At 40.1% G+C, this 20,543-nt stretch overlaps 1 protein-coding gene and 1 non-coding gene across 4 annotated transcripts in view; both read left to right on the forward strand.

Annotated features, from left to right (window-relative positions):
* Positions 1-1,885: 1,885 nt before the first annotated feature.
* atl2 (atlastin GTPase 2) overlaps positions 1,886-20,543 on the forward strand; it is a 102,866-nt gene continuing 84,208 nt past the window's right edge. For 2 of the 3 annotated variants that reach the window (XM_060831710.1, XM_060831712.1), the window contains exon 1: positions 1,886-1,984. In XM_060831710.1, coding sequence (XP_060687693.1) covers positions 1,897-1,984 — 88 coding nt within the window. In that variant the 5' untranslated portion in view covers positions 1,886-1,896. Of the gene's footprint in view, positions 1,985-2,328; positions 2,465-20,543 lie in introns of those variants that run through there. The other variant, XM_060831711.1, reaches the window with a different exon arrangement.
* On the forward strand, positions 7,610-7,720 carry LOC132819948 (U6 spliceosomal RNA). The gene has a single exon (XR_009645161.1). It is a non-coding gene; the product is annotated as a U6 spliceosomal RNA (small nuclear RNA).

Raw genomic sequence — 20,543 nt, forward strand, 5'->3', positions numbered from 1 at the left:
TACTTGCTGGTTGTCAGTGCAGGTCTGAATATTGCTGGACAATATGGACAGAGATTGCTTCAGTATCTGAGGTGTTGAAAATGATACTGAATATCGTCCAATCTTCAGTGAATGTTCTCACTTTTGAACTTATGATGAAAGGAAAATCATAGGTGAAATGACTGTAGATGACTACGCCTAGCAAACTAACCTGAGGAATACCTACAGCAAAGCCTTGGAACCAAAATGATTGATCTCCAACACAACTATCTACCTTTGTGTTAGGTGCGACTCCAACCAGTGGAGATTTCCACCCACTCCCCCCATTCCCAGTTTTGCTAAGGATCCATGATTGCACACTTGGTTCAATTCTCTTTGATATTAAGTATACTAATGCTCAAAGTATACGGGTGGTGGATGAATTCACTAGTGAACCTACCAGAAGCAAAGCTGGGAAAAAAAGTGAGCCCGTGATTGAAGGAACACAAGTTTCTCAATACTCTCATTAGCACCTTGCTTACCCTCTATTTCTTTAACTACCATGGTTTGCAAAATGTAGATTGTTTGCAACTTTTGAAAAATTATCCCACAAATTAGTAGTCAGCTTGTATGTTGAACGTAAGATGTGAACTGCCAGTGTTGGTGTTCACCATCTGCCATGGGCATTCTGCTTAGCCCGGGCACATCTTGGTAACATTTCTATACCACCTGCTTTATCTTGTGAAGTGACTTAGAAAACAAATTTAATCTTAAACACGTATTCTGAGCTGAAAACTTGAGTCCAACTCCTAATTTATATTTGTCCTAAACATGCTGAAAAATAGGGGGACCCTATTGACTCTATGTATGTTATTTCTCCATTCACAGTATTAGTGTTAAACCATTTAACTTTTCTGTGTTTTGTGAATGAGTGAGTGTGTAATTCAGGGCTTTTGAAGAGGTATAGTTTAAGTCATTGTAGAAATCTTTACTTTCTCTTCTTTTTTGTTGAAGTGTGTATCAGTAAATAATTATTTTTCTGTTACTGACTTAACCTGAAATGAATTGCCTTTGTCCAAATAGCAATCAGTAAGGAAAATTTGTCATTTTGGTGGTTTAATTGGATTTTATATATTTTGGGATAGCTTTTGCAACAGTAGGGAACTTTCCAGAGAAGTCCTAAGACTTCCCTGATTGTGTACTTGTTTAAATCTTGTTCCAATTCAATTTTTTTTCTAAAGTTCCTTGGCCTGAATTTATAACACTTTTGTCTGATCATAGATAGTGCCCAATCTGCTGATCACTTCGAGCTTCTACTCTGGCATCCAAAATGTTTCACTGATAAACACACTATTGTTTCGCAATAGCCCAAAATGCACTTTAGGTGCGTTTCAATTTTGAACCCATTTGCTCCCATGGACCGTGTATTATAACAAATAGTGCGCAATCTAAACTTGTCGCGTAAATATAAATGCTGATATTAACGTCTGTTGAGCCAGAGTAAATTTTGAATATTTAAGTTTTGCGTTTAATAAAGCATTGCAATTTCGGCCATTCATTTAGATGTTAAAGGATTTTTGATCTGAAAAGTTGACCTATTTTAATGGCATCTAAGTATTCTGAAACAACTTGATCAATTCACACATTTATTAGTGGTTCTGAAGAAGGCTGTGTTTCTCTTTCCACAGATACTGCCAAACCTGTTGATTTCTGTTTTTGTTGCAGATTTCCAGCATTCAGCAGCTCCCTGTTCGACGTGAGTTTTGAGTTGCCTTTTTCGAATTGGTTTCGGAACAGAGCTTCAAAGGTCTGTGTTGTCGAGGGGCATTAGGACCGCGCGGAGCCACAGTCCGAAGTTCCCCCCTAGCGGAACCGCACTGATAAGAACCACTGCCAGGCTTTTGACGTCAGTTACATTCCTGATTTAAACTGTCAAAGATGGCGGCAGGCGGCGAATGGAGGGGGTCAGCGATTTGTCGCCGTGGTGGCGGCGATGACAACGTTGAAGACGACAGTATCAGCGAAGGTAACAACCCTGTCCGCGGAGTATAACTTCTACATTTTAACTGTGTTGTGTCGCCGTTGGCTTATGGGAGGAATCCGGTCACATTTTCGACCGTTGCGTCCGGCTGAAAAAAGTTCGTTAGCTGCCCTACCTCCGGCAAGATTTGAACAGCGTCGCGCGGTCAGGAACCCGCACGCGCGAAGGGAAAGTTTTTTTTTGGGGGGGGGTGGAGAGTGAGAGAGGAGGGTTCAGTCCCTGGATCTACGCTGTCGCACAGGCGCAGTGAGGAGGTGGCGGTTACGACGCGGTGTTCTGACTGTTCTCTCCACCGACTTCCCCTTCTCCCTTTACGCATGCGGCCGTGAGGCGACGTTTCTGGGCCTAGGTCGCTGGGGGGGGGGTGGGGGGCGAGGGTAGAGAAAAAGGAGATGCCGTTGAAAGCGGCAGAGAAATCTGAGGAGATGCGGGTTGGGTTCCGGAGATCACCGGGACAGACAGCCGGTGAGTTTGAGGGGGGAAAAGGAGATCGTTATGGGGATGGTGTGGATGGGAAGCGCGCTTCTAGCTTATTAAATGAAGATTTTGGACAGACGCAAATGGTCCTGCAATCCTTGGGGTTTGTGTAGGCCCGCACTGGGTGCTAAGGTCGGGATTCAGGATCAAATGAAGTCAATGAAATCAAATGAAAACCCGTTTACATTCCCAGGTTTAAAAAAACACACTAACTACGGAAAGCCGCATATGTCAGGAGGACTGGCCCCAGCGTTGCTGGAGCGTTTTCCTTCACGGGGGGGGGGGGGGGGGGGCAGTGGTTTAACGCTCCTTTTCACCTACGGACTGGCGTGTAAGTTGGGCACTTTGCATTTTCATCCGATGTTGAGGGAGGAGAGAGATGGGGACAGACCAGAGTTGAGCAAAATGAATCGGAGCAGAGTATCTTTGCAGTCGCCGCGTCCCCTCGTCATTGACGGCTTGTAGGACAGAAAAGTCGACCATTCCATCCCGCGATGTTGTGAAGTGTCAGCTGCTTTTGAGTGAGCTTGGGGGTGGGTTATACAAAGCGTGGAGAGGGCTGAGCTCTCAGCCCATGTGTTAAGAAATATCGGGCGCTGTAGTATGTTAGAATAACGTTAATTCGACCGATTATTTAACTATATTCTAACTTCCTTCCCCTCCACCCATGACTGAGGATTGCTCATTTGTGGCTGTGTCTTCCGTTGACGGAGGGTTCTTCCATCTGCATGTGGCTCGTACCCCTCCAGTCTCCTCCCTCTAGGAATTTGGTTGCACACTTCGTTGGGGGGGATGGTTATGTAACAGCACGCAAATCCAATGCCAAGAGAAACAAGAACATTTTTACTAGGGGGAGGGGAGAAGTGGAGAGTGAATTGATTCTACCAGATACATCCTGCTATGTCAAGACCAGGTACTCTACTATTGCTTTGGAGCGAAGTGGGTGGATTTGTCTCCTGATTCGGAGCTCATTGAATGAAGTCAAAGCCTGAACATTTATTGTTTCTTTTCAATTTTCGGTTTTTAAGAAAAAAAAGCAGAAAACCATTCGGGGCTTTCTGAATTTAAGATTTGAGTATCACCGTGCACGTTTCTGTTTTTAGTTTTGTTAATTTTGCATGTTGGTCTCAGATCCTGACATTTCTTACAAACAGCCCGAACTCCTTCACATCTATTATCTCGAGTTTGTAATCTTACACTATTGATCAAAACCGGGGACTTTCTTGTGATTTCTGATGTGATTTTGTTTGACATGGTACCTACACTCCATTAGTGCTGTTGGAATAATTTTCTGCATTTTAATGCTTGCGCGATTGTTGAATCATGGAGAATTGAATTAAGAAAAGTATCAACCCAAAATGTGTAATTAACCAATTGTGCAACATTTTGCAGTGCTGTTGCTGATAATGTTTATTGCTGCCCCTGATGGTTACCCCCCCCCCCATATGCTGTAAATGCTTGAGAATTTTTATCATCAAAAGCCTTTGTTATTTGGTATTGATAATATTGGTGATTTATAGATACTCATATCTATAGGTGTAAGTCAGCTTTGTGGGATAGCTTTTTGATTGAATCTCTGACATGAAATTTGAAGAATGATTTTATTGTCACAATGAAATTTGAATGTTTTATTGTAATTTCACTAAAAATGCATCCAACAGTAAAATCACCGTAAAGAACTTCCACAGTCGCTCTGATCTGGTGCCATTTTGAATAGTTTAAAAAAAGGCATTCGCCAAGGTTCCCCATGGGAGACTGATTAGCAAGGTTAGACTTCACGGAATGCAGGGAGAACTAGCCATTTGGATACAGAACTGGCTCAAAGGTAGAAGACAGTGGTGGCGGAGGGTTGTTTTTCAGACTGGAGTGCCACAAGGATTGGTGCTGGGTCCTCTACTTTGTCATTTTACATAAATGATTTGGATGCGAGCATAAGAGGTACAGTTAGCAAGTTTGCAGATGACACCAAAATTGGAGGTGTAGTGGGACAGCGAAGAAGGTTACCTCAGATTACAACAGGATGTTGACCAGATGGGCCAATGGGCTGAGAAGTGGCAGATGGAGCTTAATTCAGATAAATGTGAGGTGCTGCATTTTGGGAAAGCAAATCTTACCAGGACTTGTGCACTTAATGGTAAGGTCCTAGGGAGTGTTGCTGAACAAAGAGACCTTGGAGTGCAGGTTCAGAGCTCCATGAAAGTGGAGTCGCAGGTAGATAGGATAGTGAAAAAGGCATTTGGTATGCTTTCCTTTATTGGTCAGAGTATTGAATACAGGTATGGGAGGTCATGTTGCGACTGTACAGGACATTGGTTAGGCCACTGTTGGAATATTGTGTGCAGTTCTGGTCGCCTTCCTATCAGAAAGATGCTGTGAAACTTGAAAGGGTTCAGAAAAGACTTACAGAGATGTTGCCAGGGTTGGAGGATTTGAGCTATAGGAAGAGGTTGGGGCTGTTTTCCCTGGAGTATCGGAGGTTGGGGGTGACCTTTTAGAGGTTTACAAAATTGAGGGACATGGATAGGGTAAATAGGCGAAGTCTTTTCCCTTTTGGGGATCGGGGAGTCCAGAATTAGAAAGCATAGGTTTGGGGTGAGAAGGGAAGGATATAAAAGAGAGCTAAGGGGCAATGTTTTCACACAAAGGGTGGTACATATATGTAATGAGCTGCCAGAGGAAGTGGTGGAGGCTGGTGACAATTGCAACATTTAAGTGGCATTTGGATGGGTATATGAATAGGAAGGGTTTGGAGGGATATGCTATACATCTGACTCTAACTGACCAGTGTGCAGGCTAGGTGGGGTTAGCCATTGGGAATACAGGAGTAGGGATGGGTCTGGATGGGATGCTCTTCAAAGGGTCCATGCAGACTTGATGAGCAGAATGGCCTGCTTCCACACTAGGGATTTTATGGATTCTATATTGTTGACTGTTCGTAACACTCCTGCCACTGCTTTGCTGCCGCCACACTGGACTCGACCAGTATTGAAGTTATTGCTCCTCAGGCAGCATCTTTTGCCACTGGACTTACCTTGCCAATATAGCAACTGAAGCCAGGTCCTCTGCTCACCTCTCTGCCAGCTTCCTCCTTGCTGCCATTGTCAGGGTCCTACTTTGAGCTCACTATCTACCTCACCAACTAGGTCTTTAATATATTTACAAGCTATTTTATGAGCTAATCAGATCCACATAACAATCTAGTTATCCATGCTTACTTGTTGCAAAAGACAATACTTTTTTAAATCAAGGTAGGATAATGTTCTGGGCTTTATTCTGAGTTTCTTCATTTCCAGAAGGAGATCTTTCGAACTATTTTCAGTTGATTATAATGGCAATTCTGACCATTCTCTAAGTATTAGTATGTGTCCCTGGTATTGTATGAGTGAACTACTGTATTTATGGGCAACATTATGAGCATCTCATAATTATTAGAATTCTTTCATAGGTGCTGTCCAGGAGTAACTTCTGTTTATTGCTGTAGCCTAGGAATGCTTTTCCGATCAGTGCAATGAAACAATCTTTGAAATTAGAAAGCAGCTAATTTTATTTTTCCTGCTATACTACCACAGAAGCAGCCATACTACTTTTAAGTATCACTGAATTTATAGTTGAAGATTAATTGATGAGGTTTCTTTGGCAATTCATCCTTCCTTCCAAGTTGTTTATTCCCAATTGCTGTTGAGAAGGTGATGGTGAGCTGCCCTTGAGCTGTTAGTCTGCCATGTAGTTACCCACACAGTGCTGTTCAAAAAGGAGTTAAATTCTTTTTTTGATCTATCAACAATGAAAGAATGGTTATTTTATGACATTGGGACCTTGCAAATTGTGGTGTTTCTATGTGTCTGCTTTGTGGGTGATGGTCATGGCTTTGGAAATTGCTCTGAGTTGACGGTATGCACTGCTACCAGCAATACTAGTAGAGGGGGATCAATATTTCCATTAGTGGAAGGGAGCTGACGAAGTGGACCTGTTTATTTTCTGTGGTCTCGAGCGTCTTGTGTGTTACTGGTACAATGCTCATCCAGGGGCAAGAAAAATATTCTATGCTCCTGACCTGGAAATACTAGCTCTGCAACCTTTTCAGTACAATTTATTCAATATGAATTACAGTGGACGGTGAAGCTTTTAAATGGCTTCCCTACCAGATATTAATTTTGGAGTGCTGAAATGTTGTGGGGGCAGAGGCAGCAAAGAGCTTTTCGAAAACACTTCAAGCAGTGCTTCATTTACATTAATCAGTGTAAGGAGCTTCCTACCAATAGTTTAAAATGATGGCTTGTCCATCAAGCTTTGTGTCCACATAGCTCAATAATGAGGTACAGTTGCAGCAGAGAAGGATGATAAGGAGACACATTCTGGATCTTGCACCCCTGTAACATCCTGTCCCACATGGCCAAAGATGACCTGGTACAGAATGGGCCTGTTTAGTGATAGTCATGTGGTAGTAATGTGTGTCCTTGAATAGACTTTGTCCTCAAATCAAAGGACAGCTACTGACAAATGTTTAGAGCGTTATACAACATGGAAATAGACCCTTTGGACCCCACAAGTCCATTGCTTTGAGGAAGAAGTCTACTCAAGGACAGTCAGTAGGTATGTTACTCAATACCAAAATGTTTAAGGAATTCTTGATGTTGCTGATTCACGAACTTAGCTGGTAGCCTACTTTCCAGAAAATGTTAACATTAATTTTTAAAAGATTCAACACTTACGGATTGGTAGGATTTTGTGAATATAATTTTCTTGGGAATGTTTTGAAAATCTCTGTTCTACTTGCATTTAATATACTTTTTTAAAGATAGTAATTAACAAAGTGGCTACAGATTTGGTCTTGTTTAAATTTGTAGTATTGAAGATGCACAGCATAGATTGCTTTAGTAATGAATTGGATAACAGTGGCATAATTGCGCCACAGACTGAGTAGGGCATATGTCAGTGTGAAACCAAGTGTTTCCTTCTAAGGTGGCTATTGCTACGTGTAGGAAGTGCTTAAAGGTGCAATTTTCACAAATACACCACAATTTGTGAAACCTCTTAAGTGAAGAATTGCTAAGTTCCCTGTCTTTAGCAGAAGAAAGTCTGTGCCAGTACCCCACAAGTTGAAATGCAGTGCTTTAGATTTGTAAGTGAGGATGTTGAACTTGCTTTGGCAGCATTATACTAAAACTGGAATGGTACAGAGGAGATTAACATGGCCCCATGCACAAGGATGACATGCAAATTTGTGAAGAGTTCCATATTATTAGAAGTCCTCTGGCACAGTGGTAATGTCTCTACCCTTGGACGGGACATCCAGTTTCTAGCCTCTCCTGCTCCAGCAGTGTATAGTAAAATCGCTGGACAGGTTGGTTAGAAAAATAAGTTAAATTAAGAAACAATTTGCAATATGCTAGGGTAGCGGTGGGTTCAGCATTTTCCCAAAGACTAAGATATACCACTGGCTTTTGTCTGAGACCATTGCTTGTTACTGGTCATACTATGGCCATTGTCTGTCTGGTGTTTCTTGCTTCTGCTTTTGGTGTCCACTCAAGCTATTGTTCATTGGGGCTGCTCCTCTTGGTTGGCTGTGAGGCCTTAATTTTCTTCTCCTCCTCTAAGGTAACAGGGTGTTGATTGTGGAGGGGTTCACTGGACTTTTACTTTGGGGTAGCCAAGGCTGTGGGGCTTCAGCTCTAGATTGTCCGAACAACCACAAAACACAGTGTAGGTGAGCAGCTAAATCTTCTCCATGTGGAGAATGATGGCCATATTGAGTTCTGCAGTTGCCTTGCATTGTTCCACCAGTAGCCTGCAATTGACAAACTAACCACTGGAGGGGATGTAGTATGCTGGTAAATGAACAATCTTGGAACTGGTGTTTGGGGGTTGCTTGGTGTTGCATGTGAGCCTGCAAGCCAGCAGATTAGCAGTGGGTAGCATGTCAGCATGGAAGAGATTGTCAATTGCGTTATCAGAACAAATATTAGAACAAAAAGTTTGCAACATGTAAGCTTTCAGCTCCCAATAACTTAACATTTAATGTGAAATTGCACTAAATGGGGCTGTCTTAAATCAGAGCTTTCTTTATTGGGTACAGCACCATAACTAGAGTTGAAAAGTGTGGTGCTGGAAAAGCACACGAGGTCAGGCAGCATCAGAGGAGCAGGACTGATGACGTTTTGGTCATATTCCCTTCATTGGGAACGTAGTGGAAGGGAGCTGAGACATAAATGGAGGGTGGGGTGAGAATAGGGCTGTGGGGGGAGGGGGAAAGTATGTTGAAGGCAGTAGGTGGGGAGGTGATGGTAATAAGTCAGAGGGTGGAACAGATATGTGGGAAGGAAGATTGACAGGTGGGATAGTTCAAGGGGCAGTGCCGAGTTGGAGGATTGAATCTCATCCCAACTCTGGGATGAGTTGAAGGGGGAGGACAGATGAAGAAACTGGTGAAATCAACATTGATGCCATGTGTGTGGTTGGAGAGTCCCAAGGTTCTTCTTCCAGGCAAAGGCTGGTTAGGCATTGGTGGTGGAGGTGGCCCAGAACTTGCATGTCCTTGGTGGAGTGAGAGAAGGGAATTCATGTGGTTGGTCACAGGGCGTTTGTGTATCCCAGGGATGTTCTCTGAAACGTTTCGCAAGTTGGTGTCCTGTCTCCCCAATGTGGAGCACATCAAGAGCAGTTGGTACACTAAATGAAAACTCTTTTGAAAGTGGTCAAAGGGTAGACAGACTTCATATTTTGGGGCCTGTTGAAAGAGTGCAGACGAATGGGGGTAAGATTGTCTTGGTGGGGCAGGGTCAAAATATTGGACAGTTTACAGCATTCAATTGACACTACCCTCCTGAAGATTAGTGAAAGGCTAACTTTTTGACTTGGTTAATGTCTGACTAATCATGTTTGATCACTTCAAATGCAGTGGGCAATTGAGTCATTTGCGTTGTGTTATAACAACATTGGGCAAACCCTCTTGCTTAATGTAAATCACAACACAGAAAAGATTTATTTCGTGCAGTAATTTGTGAAAACTTGAGAGGCCAAGAACTATTTATTTAAAGTAAAAATTAACATGCTTTAAGAAATAAAGTTAACAGAATAATTAACAACTATTCACAACTCCTTCCTCTAACCTATCATTTACTCTCCCTTCTATAAAACTGGTCCGATAAAGCCCTCTATTAAGATTTACCAAAAATATTCAAATTTTCAAAACTAGTCAGATGTCGAATCTTCTCTTTATATTTTCCTCCATCTCCTTTTTCTTAGGGATTTCTATTTCGCAGGTTACTGATCAATAAAGGTACCTTTTATAAGAGAGCTATTCTCTGGGCAGTCTGCAGATGTTGGTGGCTTGGCCGTTCTCCTCACAACTGTTCAATTTTCCCTGGTCTTGTACCCCGAAAGCATCGGCTTTTAAGATTGTCATGATAGTAAAATCAAATTTGATTGGAGTTTGGTATTTTCGGGGGTATAATTTGGCCTAATCTGAATCCGTTTTGTTTCCAGGCAACCTTTGTTCAGAACACTTGGTGCTGTCAGGTAGTTCTGTTAGCTTTTAACTCTCTCAAAGGTACAGTTCACTCTCATCTTTATAACAATTGTGCATTCTACCTGTTGCCTATAGATTTGAGGTCATAAGGCAGATGTTATGTTCAGTAATGGTAAGAATGAGTGATTTGATGAAAGTGGAGATTTGCAGTCTGAAACAAGGTGGTTCACTATATTACTGGGGCTGACCTTTTTGATTCGTAACAGTGATGTAATTGGAATAAAGTTGCTTGATTGCTCGGTGGGAAGCAAGTGATGAGTTGGCAAAATTACATTAGTGCTTTTTTTAAAAAACCTCTTTCTTGAATGCTGTACCATTTAAGGTTCATAACCCTTTTCATTTGTGTTGGATTCATTTAAACTTTAGATGTCTTAATGTTCAGATTTCATGGAGTTGTCTTGAAAGTGCAGCTTTGAATTGTAAGGTTTTTTTCCCCACAAGAAAACTATCTCATAGATGTGAATGTTTCCAGTTAGTGTCATCCTGTTTCCCCCTCAGTCAAAGCAAAATGCTCTGACACAGTATAGTTTTATCTCCTTCACCTTTATTCCGGCCCTGGAGGGAAAGAGAACGATCGCTAATGTGCACAGAGACATGAGTTCTCAGTCTTCTCTGGAACAGCAGTTTCTTAATTATATTGTCACTTACAAGGAGGAGGCATCCAGATATGATAACATGCATATTGATTGGGTGAGCATTACAATTGGAGTGTCAATAGTAAAGATTAAGTCATCTGCTGTTATGCAATGAATAACTGGTTTTGCATAATGAATATTTTTCGTCTTGTTAACTGACCTTACATACTGAATGCTGCCAGTATTAATAAATGCTTTTACATAATGAACACTTTTCCACTTTATTAATCTATTACCCTTGCCTCCAGCACCCCATTGTTAACTGCAAATTCTTATCAGATCTAAGTCATGCTTAGCTGAACCTCTTGTTTCACAAAACTCATAAATTAACTCTTTCTCTACCTGCTCATACCCTATACACATTCTCAAGGAGCAACATCCAAATGTAAAAGACTTGATATACAAGGAGCTGACCGTAGATATAGAACTGTGCCATGAGATGAAGTACTGTTCGTCATTGCAAGTAAAACACAGGTTGCTCAAGTCAATCCTGCAGTATGGTATTTGTCAGCCTTTGGAAAAATAATGTGAAACTTTTCAGTTTTTCTGATCTGTGGTATGAGTGACTTATCAGCATCTATGGGTGCAATCTCGTGCATGAAAGATTACTTTTTGAAGGATATTGGGGAAGTAAAACTGAAAAGTAAAAGGCTTTTGACATTTGATGTTTACTGCATTAAAGGACAGGCATTTTGGAGTTCAGTACTGGCTTTTAAATCTTATTAGGTAAAAACAATGACCCGCAGATGCTGGAAACCAGAGTCTCTATTAGAATGGTGCTGGAAAAGCACAGTTGTTCAGGCAGCATCTGAGGAGCAGTATAATCGACATTTCGGGCAGAATCCCTTTAAATCGTATTGTGTTGGTGGTACACTGGGCAGCTAAAACTTTTGTCTTGGTAGAAGATGTGAATGAAAAGCACTTAATGTTAATAGATCTCCTTGGTAGAAACAATCTTGTTGCCACTGAGTTCTACTTAATGCTCGTACTTTAAAATTTTAATTTATAAAAAATTGTACTTTGTGCTGAACTGCAGATCGTTTATTTCTTTTTATTACAACTATTAAGACTAAATCTGGTGATCTGGTAAACTTATGAAAATTTTAGTGGATCTTAAATACTTCCATCCTCACCGCCAGCATAATGTAATCTCAAATTGCTATCTCTGGATATGACAAAACTGCATGGAAAAAGGTCATGTTCACTTTGGGATTTATAGAAATTTCACTAGTCCTTCATTGCAATGTTTGTAGTGGGAGTTGAAAGAAAATTGTGTTTCTGTCAAACTTTGAGCATTGTTTGCTTTTAGGATCAATCAATTTAAATATGGATTACAATGTGGAAATGACACCTTCATTCATCCATCTTTCTGCAGATTATCTTCCACTTTCTATTTCAAAATTTTGTATGTTCATTTTGTTGCAAAAATGAATTTTTTTCACAAGATAAAAGCTGCTTGCAATGGTGAAGGAAAATAAAGCATTTAAGTTCTGTGAACAATTTATTTTTTGACATAGCTAAGAAACTATGTCAAATGAGGCACCTGAGAGCTGTTAAATGTGCTGTACTTTGTGACACTGATCAGTTATCTTGGAGCTGCATTGTTGATTTACATAATTCAGTAACCAACATTTTTTTGTAGGTTTTTAGTTGGTGGGATTGAAACTTAAGTTATGTGTAGAAGTTTAAAAGCAAATTATTGAGGTTTACTTTTAACTACTTTAAAAGGTTTGTAAGAACATTTGGTCACCATCTTTTTGTGGATGCATAACATTGGACAAATGGATTTTTTTCATCAGAAGTCTTTTATTATTTCAAGACCGTCCAATTCCACTTACAGCAATGTCTATGAAACTGAGTGGACAGTAATTACTTGCGTATTTAGTACTATGAACTATATTGGTTAGATGGTTGCTTAAAAAATTAACTTATGGGTTTGTCAGTTTTTTTTCCCCCCTAGTACACCATATACATATTTTTCTCTTATAGCTCTTGGTAATGTTTATATACTAAAGTGAGCTTGATCCCACTTAACCTGAAGTGGCAATAAAATTACTTGTGTGGAAATTAATTGACTTTAAATCCCCAGGTTTAAAGAAATATTTTTCATGAAATCCCAAGAAAGGCTGTCAGAATTTGGGTTAATGGATTTGATTCCTATTGTGTAAAACTAGATTCTTGAGCCTAATTTGCTATTTGTGCACAAGTATGGAGGTTTCTCCCAAAGTAGGATTCAGAAATATTGGAGTGGAAACTTCTTTTTGTGTGAAAATACCTTGTTGTTTGTGATTGGTTACTTAGAACATTTAGTTTTTCCACAGTTGCTTTATAATTTTATCAGAATGAAAATTGGTGACAAGCCGAATGACCACTTTTATTAATGTCGCTAAAACGTGCAGCTGGAAAAGCATTGCAGGTCAGACAGCATTGGAGGAACAGGATCGTCAATGTTTTGGGTCAGAATTTTTGTTAATCCTTTGTAGCAAAAAGCCAGGGTATTGTACGTGTTAAAGTTTTTAAAGAAGAACTTTTTTGTTGCTGCATATGTGCAACTTTTTAAAATGAACTTTACTGTTGTATATCAGGTAGGAACGTGTTAACAGTTGAATATCTCTACAAAAGAGGTTTAGAGTCAGTCCAACCATTAAATTCCATGTAGTCGACAGCTCTCCACAGGTGCTGGCATACCTCCTGTATTTTATCATGTGAGACCATTCTTCAGTCAAAGTTTCACTATCAAAGGTACTTAAGTGAATTGAAAAGTTTTATCAATTTTCCCTCATTTCCACCTCACACTCTCCTTCACCTGGTCTATCTCTGAATCCTCTTTTGCTTTCCTTGATAATTCTGATTCCATTTCTGGGGATAAACTGGCCTCTGATAATCACGACAAATTCACTGACTCCCACAGTTAGCTTTATACATCCTCACATCCAGCTTCCTGTTTTTTTAAAAAAAAATTTGTTCTAGTCTTCCAGTTAATCCTGCTCAGTTGCACCTGTTCTGATGGTGCCATCTTCTATAAGGGGGCCTCCAGAATGTCCCCTACCTTCCTCAGCCCAGGTTTCCCCATCGTCATGGTTGACAGGGCTCTCAGTCATGTCTGACCCATCTCCATTTTGTAAAAAAAAACTTGGCTGTTTCCCTGCTGTGAGCAGTTCTCCTAAGGTCTTTCATTGTATTTGTCTTAAACCTAACTAAAATAATGCAACAACTTTGAGTAATTGCTACTCAAAGACATTAGATGTGAATTTAGCCATGGAAGACTCTGATATAATTAACTTTTTAGTATGCTGAACTAGTTTTCTTGGTTATAATTCACTGATAACAAGTCTTTTCTTAAAAACTACTCCATTTTATTGACCAGCATGGAACCTTAAAACATACTTGATTTCCATGACTTAATCAATTGAATTGATGGAAGACATGGGGTTTAATTTGTATCATTGTTTTAATTAACCTTATATTTTTGAGGCAAAAAAGATTTTATAAGTGTTAATTTGGATTTAAACTTGTAGCTGCTGCTATATTTGGAAAAACCATAAATTGAAAATGTTCCAAAAATTCTATTTTATGCATAATAGGGCCTAATCTAGTTGAATTCCAAATTGTACATAGTATTATAAAACAGCATGATACTGAACCACAGAAAATGGTATTGGGTCAGATGTGTGAAACTTGATCAAAAATATAGGTGCTAAGGAATGCCATTATTGCACAAAGATAGGTAGAGGTGGATTCCAGAGTTCAGGACATGGGCAGCTGGTTTCAACAATTTTTAAATTTGGCGTTGTTCAACTAATATTGAATGTAACATTCTTCTGAAATGAAAGTGTGAATATCTTGGTGCTTTCTGGAACTGGCAAAGATTAGGGGTGAGACCATGGATGGATTTGAAATGAAAACTAACATTTAAGTTTCAAGATGTTGCTTAGCCAGGAAGGTTAGTCAGCATGGTGAATGAGACCTGGTATGATTTAAAGATACATGCATTAATGTCTTGGCTGAAGTTTACAGTGTTTAGGATGTAGAATCTTGATCAAGAGTGCATGAGTATTCTAGAGAACGAAGATATGGGTGACAATTTTAGTAGCAAATGATCTGAGGCAAGGATGGAGATGGGCAACGGTGGAGGTGGAAGGGAATGATCTTCCTGATTGATGGTTGGGAGCTTATGCTGTAGTCAGATTTGGTTCAGGCTTAGGAAAGGGATTAAATGGGGGCGTGATATTAAAGGGTTAATTTGCTCTGCTGATGTCCTGAGGCTAGGATGGGTGTCTCTGACTTAAGGTAGATTGTAAGGAATTTACATTCCCATCCCTTGCCATTCAGAGCCACTTACATGGCCATTTCCTAGTTCAGAGTAAAAGAATTGCATCATCATCCTATTCAGAAATCAATAAGAACATTACAGTTGGCATTTTCACTACTCCCTGCAGTTTAAAAAAAATGATTCACAACAGATTTGACCATTAAGGGATGATTTTACATTAAATTATTTCTGGAAATGATGTGGTCACTGTTGTCTTGAGTGGCATGTGACTGTGGGGAGAGTGACTGGGAGTTGTCTCGTGGGCATCACTGACTGTGTGATATAAAGATTTTGTATGAAGAAAGGACTGTTTCCTTTGTTCGGAGAGAGATCCCTTCACGTGACTTTGCAAGTATTGAGAAGAGTGTTAAAGATTTCTCCAGAAAGCTTGTATTATGTTTGCTTAATAAAGTTTTGGCTGTTCACAGAAGTTGGCATCTGTGGTTGCATCAAGAATCTGTGGGAAAAATAACTTAACGAGGGCTAGTGAATTGAGTTACCAGGAGTCCGAAGACTATCTTAGTGTCATTGAGATGTGATGTGCAGCACAGACACAGACCCAGGCCCTTCTGTCCGTGCCCACTAGATATCCTAAATTGGTTCAGTCCCATTTGCGAGCACTTGGCCCATATTCCTCTAAACCATTCCTATTCATATACCGATCTGAATGCCTTTTAAATGGTGTAATTGTCCTAGCCTCCTCCAATTGCTCTGTCTGCTCATTCCATACGTATATGACAATGTTGCCTCTTTTTAAATCTTTCCCCTCCCCTTAATCTTATGCCTTCTAGTTCTAGGCTCTAATTATTTTGAAGTTTCTCCTCTTCCTGTACTGGATGTTGAACAAGCAGTCTTGAGTTAGAAAGAGGGGTTGAAGGAGGTGATGGAACTGGATGTTCTTAGTATGCATGCACTGACTCCAGTTGATGGTACAAATTGAGGCCTGGATTAGTAGATGATCTTTAACATAGTAGTTAGTCACTGACACATTTACGAGTCTGCAGAGTTTCTTTAACAATATATTTTATTATACTGGAGAAATCAAACTATCTACATATGGAATACTGCTTGTAAGATTTTAATACTATTTTTATGCTAATCTTGTTTTCCTGATGCTATCTATTACAGGGACTTATTTGTCAAAATTACTTGGAGTCATAGAGCTATACAGCAAGGAAATATTTGGTCCAACTTATCCATTCTGATCAGAAATCCTACATTAATCTAGTCCCATTTGCCAGCATTTGGCCCATATTCCTCTAAACCTTTTCCTATTCACGTACCCATCCAGGTGCCTTTTTAAATGTTGTAATTGTACCAGCCTCCATCACTTCCTCTGGCAGTTTGTTACATACACATACCAGCCTCTGGAAAAAGTTGTCCCTTAGATCCTTTTTGAATCTTCCCCTCTCAGCTTAAACCTCTTCAGTTTTGGACTTTTCCAGCCCAGTGAAAAGACGGTGGCTTCTTGCCCTATCCATGACTGTCATGATTTGATAAACCTTAAAGGTCACCTCTGTCTCTAACACTCTAGGGAAAATATCCCCAGCCTATTCAGCTTCTCCCTATAGCTCAAACCCTCCTACCCCAGCAACCTCCTTTCAGAATCGTTTCTGAACTCTTCCAAGTTTTGCATCCTCCCTATAGCAGGGAGACAGGAATAGAATTCAGTATTCCAAAAGTGGCCTAACCAATTTCCTGTGCAGCTGCAACATGACTTCCCGACTCTTGCATTCAACGCACTGATCAATAAAGGAAAGCTACTTTCACTATCCTGTCTACCTGTGTCATGGAGAAAATGTAGAGAATCACCAGGAGATGCAGAGTTCTTCAAGAAGTAGGCCTTTTATTTGCAAACAAAAAAAACCGTGACGCTGAGAAAGCAGATTCTTGAATGCCCACGAATCTGAGTCCGTGGTTTTTTATATCTTGTTTCTGTTAGCTTATCAGCATGTCTAACCACATTAATCAAAGTACCTCACTCTTGCTACACAATAAATCAGTGATGTTAGTTCCCATCATCTTTAGTTGTACATTCTATTAATGTTATTCTAATGTCACAGTTAGATATTTAGTGTCAGCTTTTGCAACAGTAGTCTTTTCATTCCAGACCTACTTAATATTTTCCTGATATTATGATCAGATATTTATTGTCAATAGTCTCAAGCCAGCTGACTCTACTAACTATTTATTAGATATTTAATGTTATGTCCCAAATATTTAAGGTCCCAATCTTGTCATAATGATACTAACAGGGAGGCTAACTTTACTAATTGTGTTATCTTATCTCCTATCAGTCTCAACCTTACTCTCTTAATTGGTGTAAGAGTATTCCACTATTCTTATCCCATCCTGCATTCCACAGACCCCTTGCAACCGATCGGCAGTGGACTTTAACCCTTCCCTTGCTTTCATGCTCTTTATTTTTCATACCTGCGACTCTACTTTCAAGGAATTATGATGCTGCACACCAAGGCCTGTTTAGCAACACTCCCCAGGACTATACCATTAAGACCATAAGTTCTGCCCTGATTTGCCTTTTCAAAATACAGTACTTTGCATTTACCTAAATTAAACTCCACCTGCCACTCCTTGGCCCATCTGATCAAGACCCCATTGTACTCTGAGGTAACCTCCTCCTTATTTTTCCACTACATCCCAAATTTTGGTGTCACTGCAAACTTACTTACCATAACTCCTATGTTCGCATCCAAATCATTTTTATAAATGACAAAAAGGAGTGGACCCAGCACTGATCTGGCACACTGGTCACAGGTCTCTAGCTTGAAAAGCAACCCTCTACCACCACCCACTTTTGAGCCAGTTCTGTATCCAAATGGCTAGTTCACCCTGTATTCCATGTGATCTAGCCTTGCTAACTAGTCTACAATGTGGAACATTGTCAAACGCCTTACTGAGATCCACATGGATCACGTCCACCACTTTGCCTTCATCAATCCTCTTTGTTACTTCAAATATCTCAAACTTAGTGAGAAATGATTTCCCACATAGAAAGTCATGTTGACTATCCGCAATTAGTCCTTGCTTTTCTAAATTTTTGTAAATAGTGTCCCTCAGGATTCCCTCTAACAACTTGCCCACCACTATGTCAAGCACACTGGTCTATAGTTCCCTGGCTTTTCTGTGTCACCTTTCTTAATTAGTTGCACCACGTTAACCAACCTCCAGCTTCTCAGCACGTGGCCTATTATTGATACAAATATCCGAGGGGCCCAGCAATCACTTCCCTAGCTTTCCACAGAGTTCTGTGGTACACCTGATCAGGTCTTGAGGATTTATCCACCTTTATGCATTTTAAGACATCTGCATCATCACCTATGTGATACGGACATTTTTCAAGAAGTTACTATTTTTTCAAGTTCTTTAGCTTCCATACCCTTCTCCACTGTACTCATTTGCTATCTCTCTTATCTCCTGTGGTTCCACACATAAGTGGCCTTGCTGTGATCTTTGAGGCCCTATTCTCTCCCTAGTTACTTTTTTTTTGGTCCTTCGTGTATCTGTAGAATCCTTTTTGGATTCTCCTTAACCCCATTTGCCAAAGATATCTCCTCCCCTTTTTGCCCTCCTGATTTCCTTATAAGTATACTCCTATTGTCTTTATACTCCCCCAGGAATTCACTCTATCTGTGCTGTCTATCTGGTATACGCTTCCTCTTTCTCTAGTCATCCAGCGTTCCCTACATTCCTTAACCCTAACAGGAAAATACTGCCTCTGGACTCTTGTTATCTAGTTTTTGAAGGCTTCTCATTTTCCGGAGATTCCTTTATCCGCAAATATCTGGCCCAATCAACTTTTGAAAATTCTTATCTAATATAATCAAAATTGGCTTCCTTCCAATTTAGATGTTTAACTTTTTAGATCCGGTCTGTCCTTTTCCATCATTGTTTTAAAACTACTTAATTCTGATCACTGGCCCCAAGTGCTCCCCCACTCTCACTTCCATCACCTGCCAAGAGTAGGTTAACGTTTGCTCCTTCTCTAAGAAGGTACATCCATCTGCTGAATCAAAATTTTCTTGTACATACTTAACATTCTCTGTATCAAATTTAAGTTCTACTTAATTGATTCTTCCCAGTTTCCTTTCTTGTGAATTATGGAGTATCCTTAAATGAATGCACTCAAAATACACCATGAAAAAGAAGCAGAAGTCAGACATTTGGTCCATTGAGACTGCTGTGCCATTCAATAAAATCATGTCTGATCTGATAATCCTCAAGTCCACATTCCTGTATTTTCCCCATAACACTTTATTCCCTGCCTGGCTATCTGTCACTCTTAAGTGTTCTTAACAATCCCATCTCTCCAATCCGTTATGGAAAAAGATTCCACAGATTCACTACTGATTGAGGAGGGGAAAATAATTTCTCATTTGTCTTGAATGAACAATCTCCTCTTCTGAAATTATGACTTCTGGTCCTACACTGTCAAGGGGAAATAAACTCAGCATCCACACTGTCAAGCCATGTAAGGATCGTTTTATGTTTAGAAGAAATGAAGATAAATTTATTCAAACTAAGCGTAGGCCTAACCTATTCAACCTCTCCTTGTAAGACAATATTCCATAACCAAGATCAATCTTGTGAGCCCAAACCAACAATTGCTGGCAAAACTCAACATGTCTGGCAGTATCTATGGAAAGAAAGTAGCGTTAATGTTTCAAAGCTGTTTAGTTACTTACTACAGTTGCCCTTTTGTAACCAGTCTATCATGTACTTGATGAAATGTCACATGCTAATGAAGACTTTTTGTCCAGAAGATTCAGTCAATCAGAATATAACTACTAATGTAAGGATTTGTGTATAACTTGAAGGACTTGATCCAGGACTTCCATGTTTTTTGAATATTGATTGACCTCTGCCTTAATCTTTTGTCCCCTGAATGTAAAGTATCTGTAATACACCATGAAAGGAGCTGGGAAGTCTGCCTGCTGCCTTGGCAGTAACATTCATCACTTAGGCAGTATCATACATGTTTGTGGGACCTTGCTGTGTATGGAACAGGTTGCTGCATTTGTGATGCTACACCAATGAACACTTGAAAGTCTTTGACTGTTAATGAAATATTGCAGTGTGGAGAAAGTTGTTTTATAGCTGTAAGTTCTTTATTGGTCTTTTAACTCATTGCAGTTGAAATGATTTTGGTTTTCTGAATTGTCTATTTTATTTCAGCAACATTTCTGAATGCAACTCTGAATTCTAAAATTACTATTTTCTGGCTCACCAGCTCAACTACGATGATTCCAGAGTAAACAGAAGAAGGACTTGATCAGTCAGAAATGCACAGCCCAGAAATAGACCCTGTGGTCCAATTCGTCCATGCCAACCAGATATCCTAAATTAATCTAGTCTAGTCCCATTTGTCAGCACTTAGCCATATCCCACCAAACTCTTCCTACTCATGCCCATCCAGATGCCTTTTTTAAATGTTGTAACTGTCACAGCCTCCTCCATATCCTCTGGCAGCTCATTCCATATGTCCATCACCTCTGTGAAAAATATTGCCTCTTGGGTCCCTTTTAAATCTTTCCCCTCTCGCTGTAAACCTGTGCCCTTTAGTTCTGGACTCCC

This window comes from Hemiscyllium ocellatum, chromosome 10 (assembly GCF_020745735.1).
Source record: "Hemiscyllium ocellatum isolate sHemOce1 chromosome 10, sHemOce1.pat.X.cur, whole genome shotgun sequence".
Classification (NCBI taxonomy): domain Eukaryota; kingdom Metazoa; phylum Chordata; class Chondrichthyes; order Orectolobiformes; family Hemiscylliidae; genus Hemiscyllium; species Hemiscyllium ocellatum.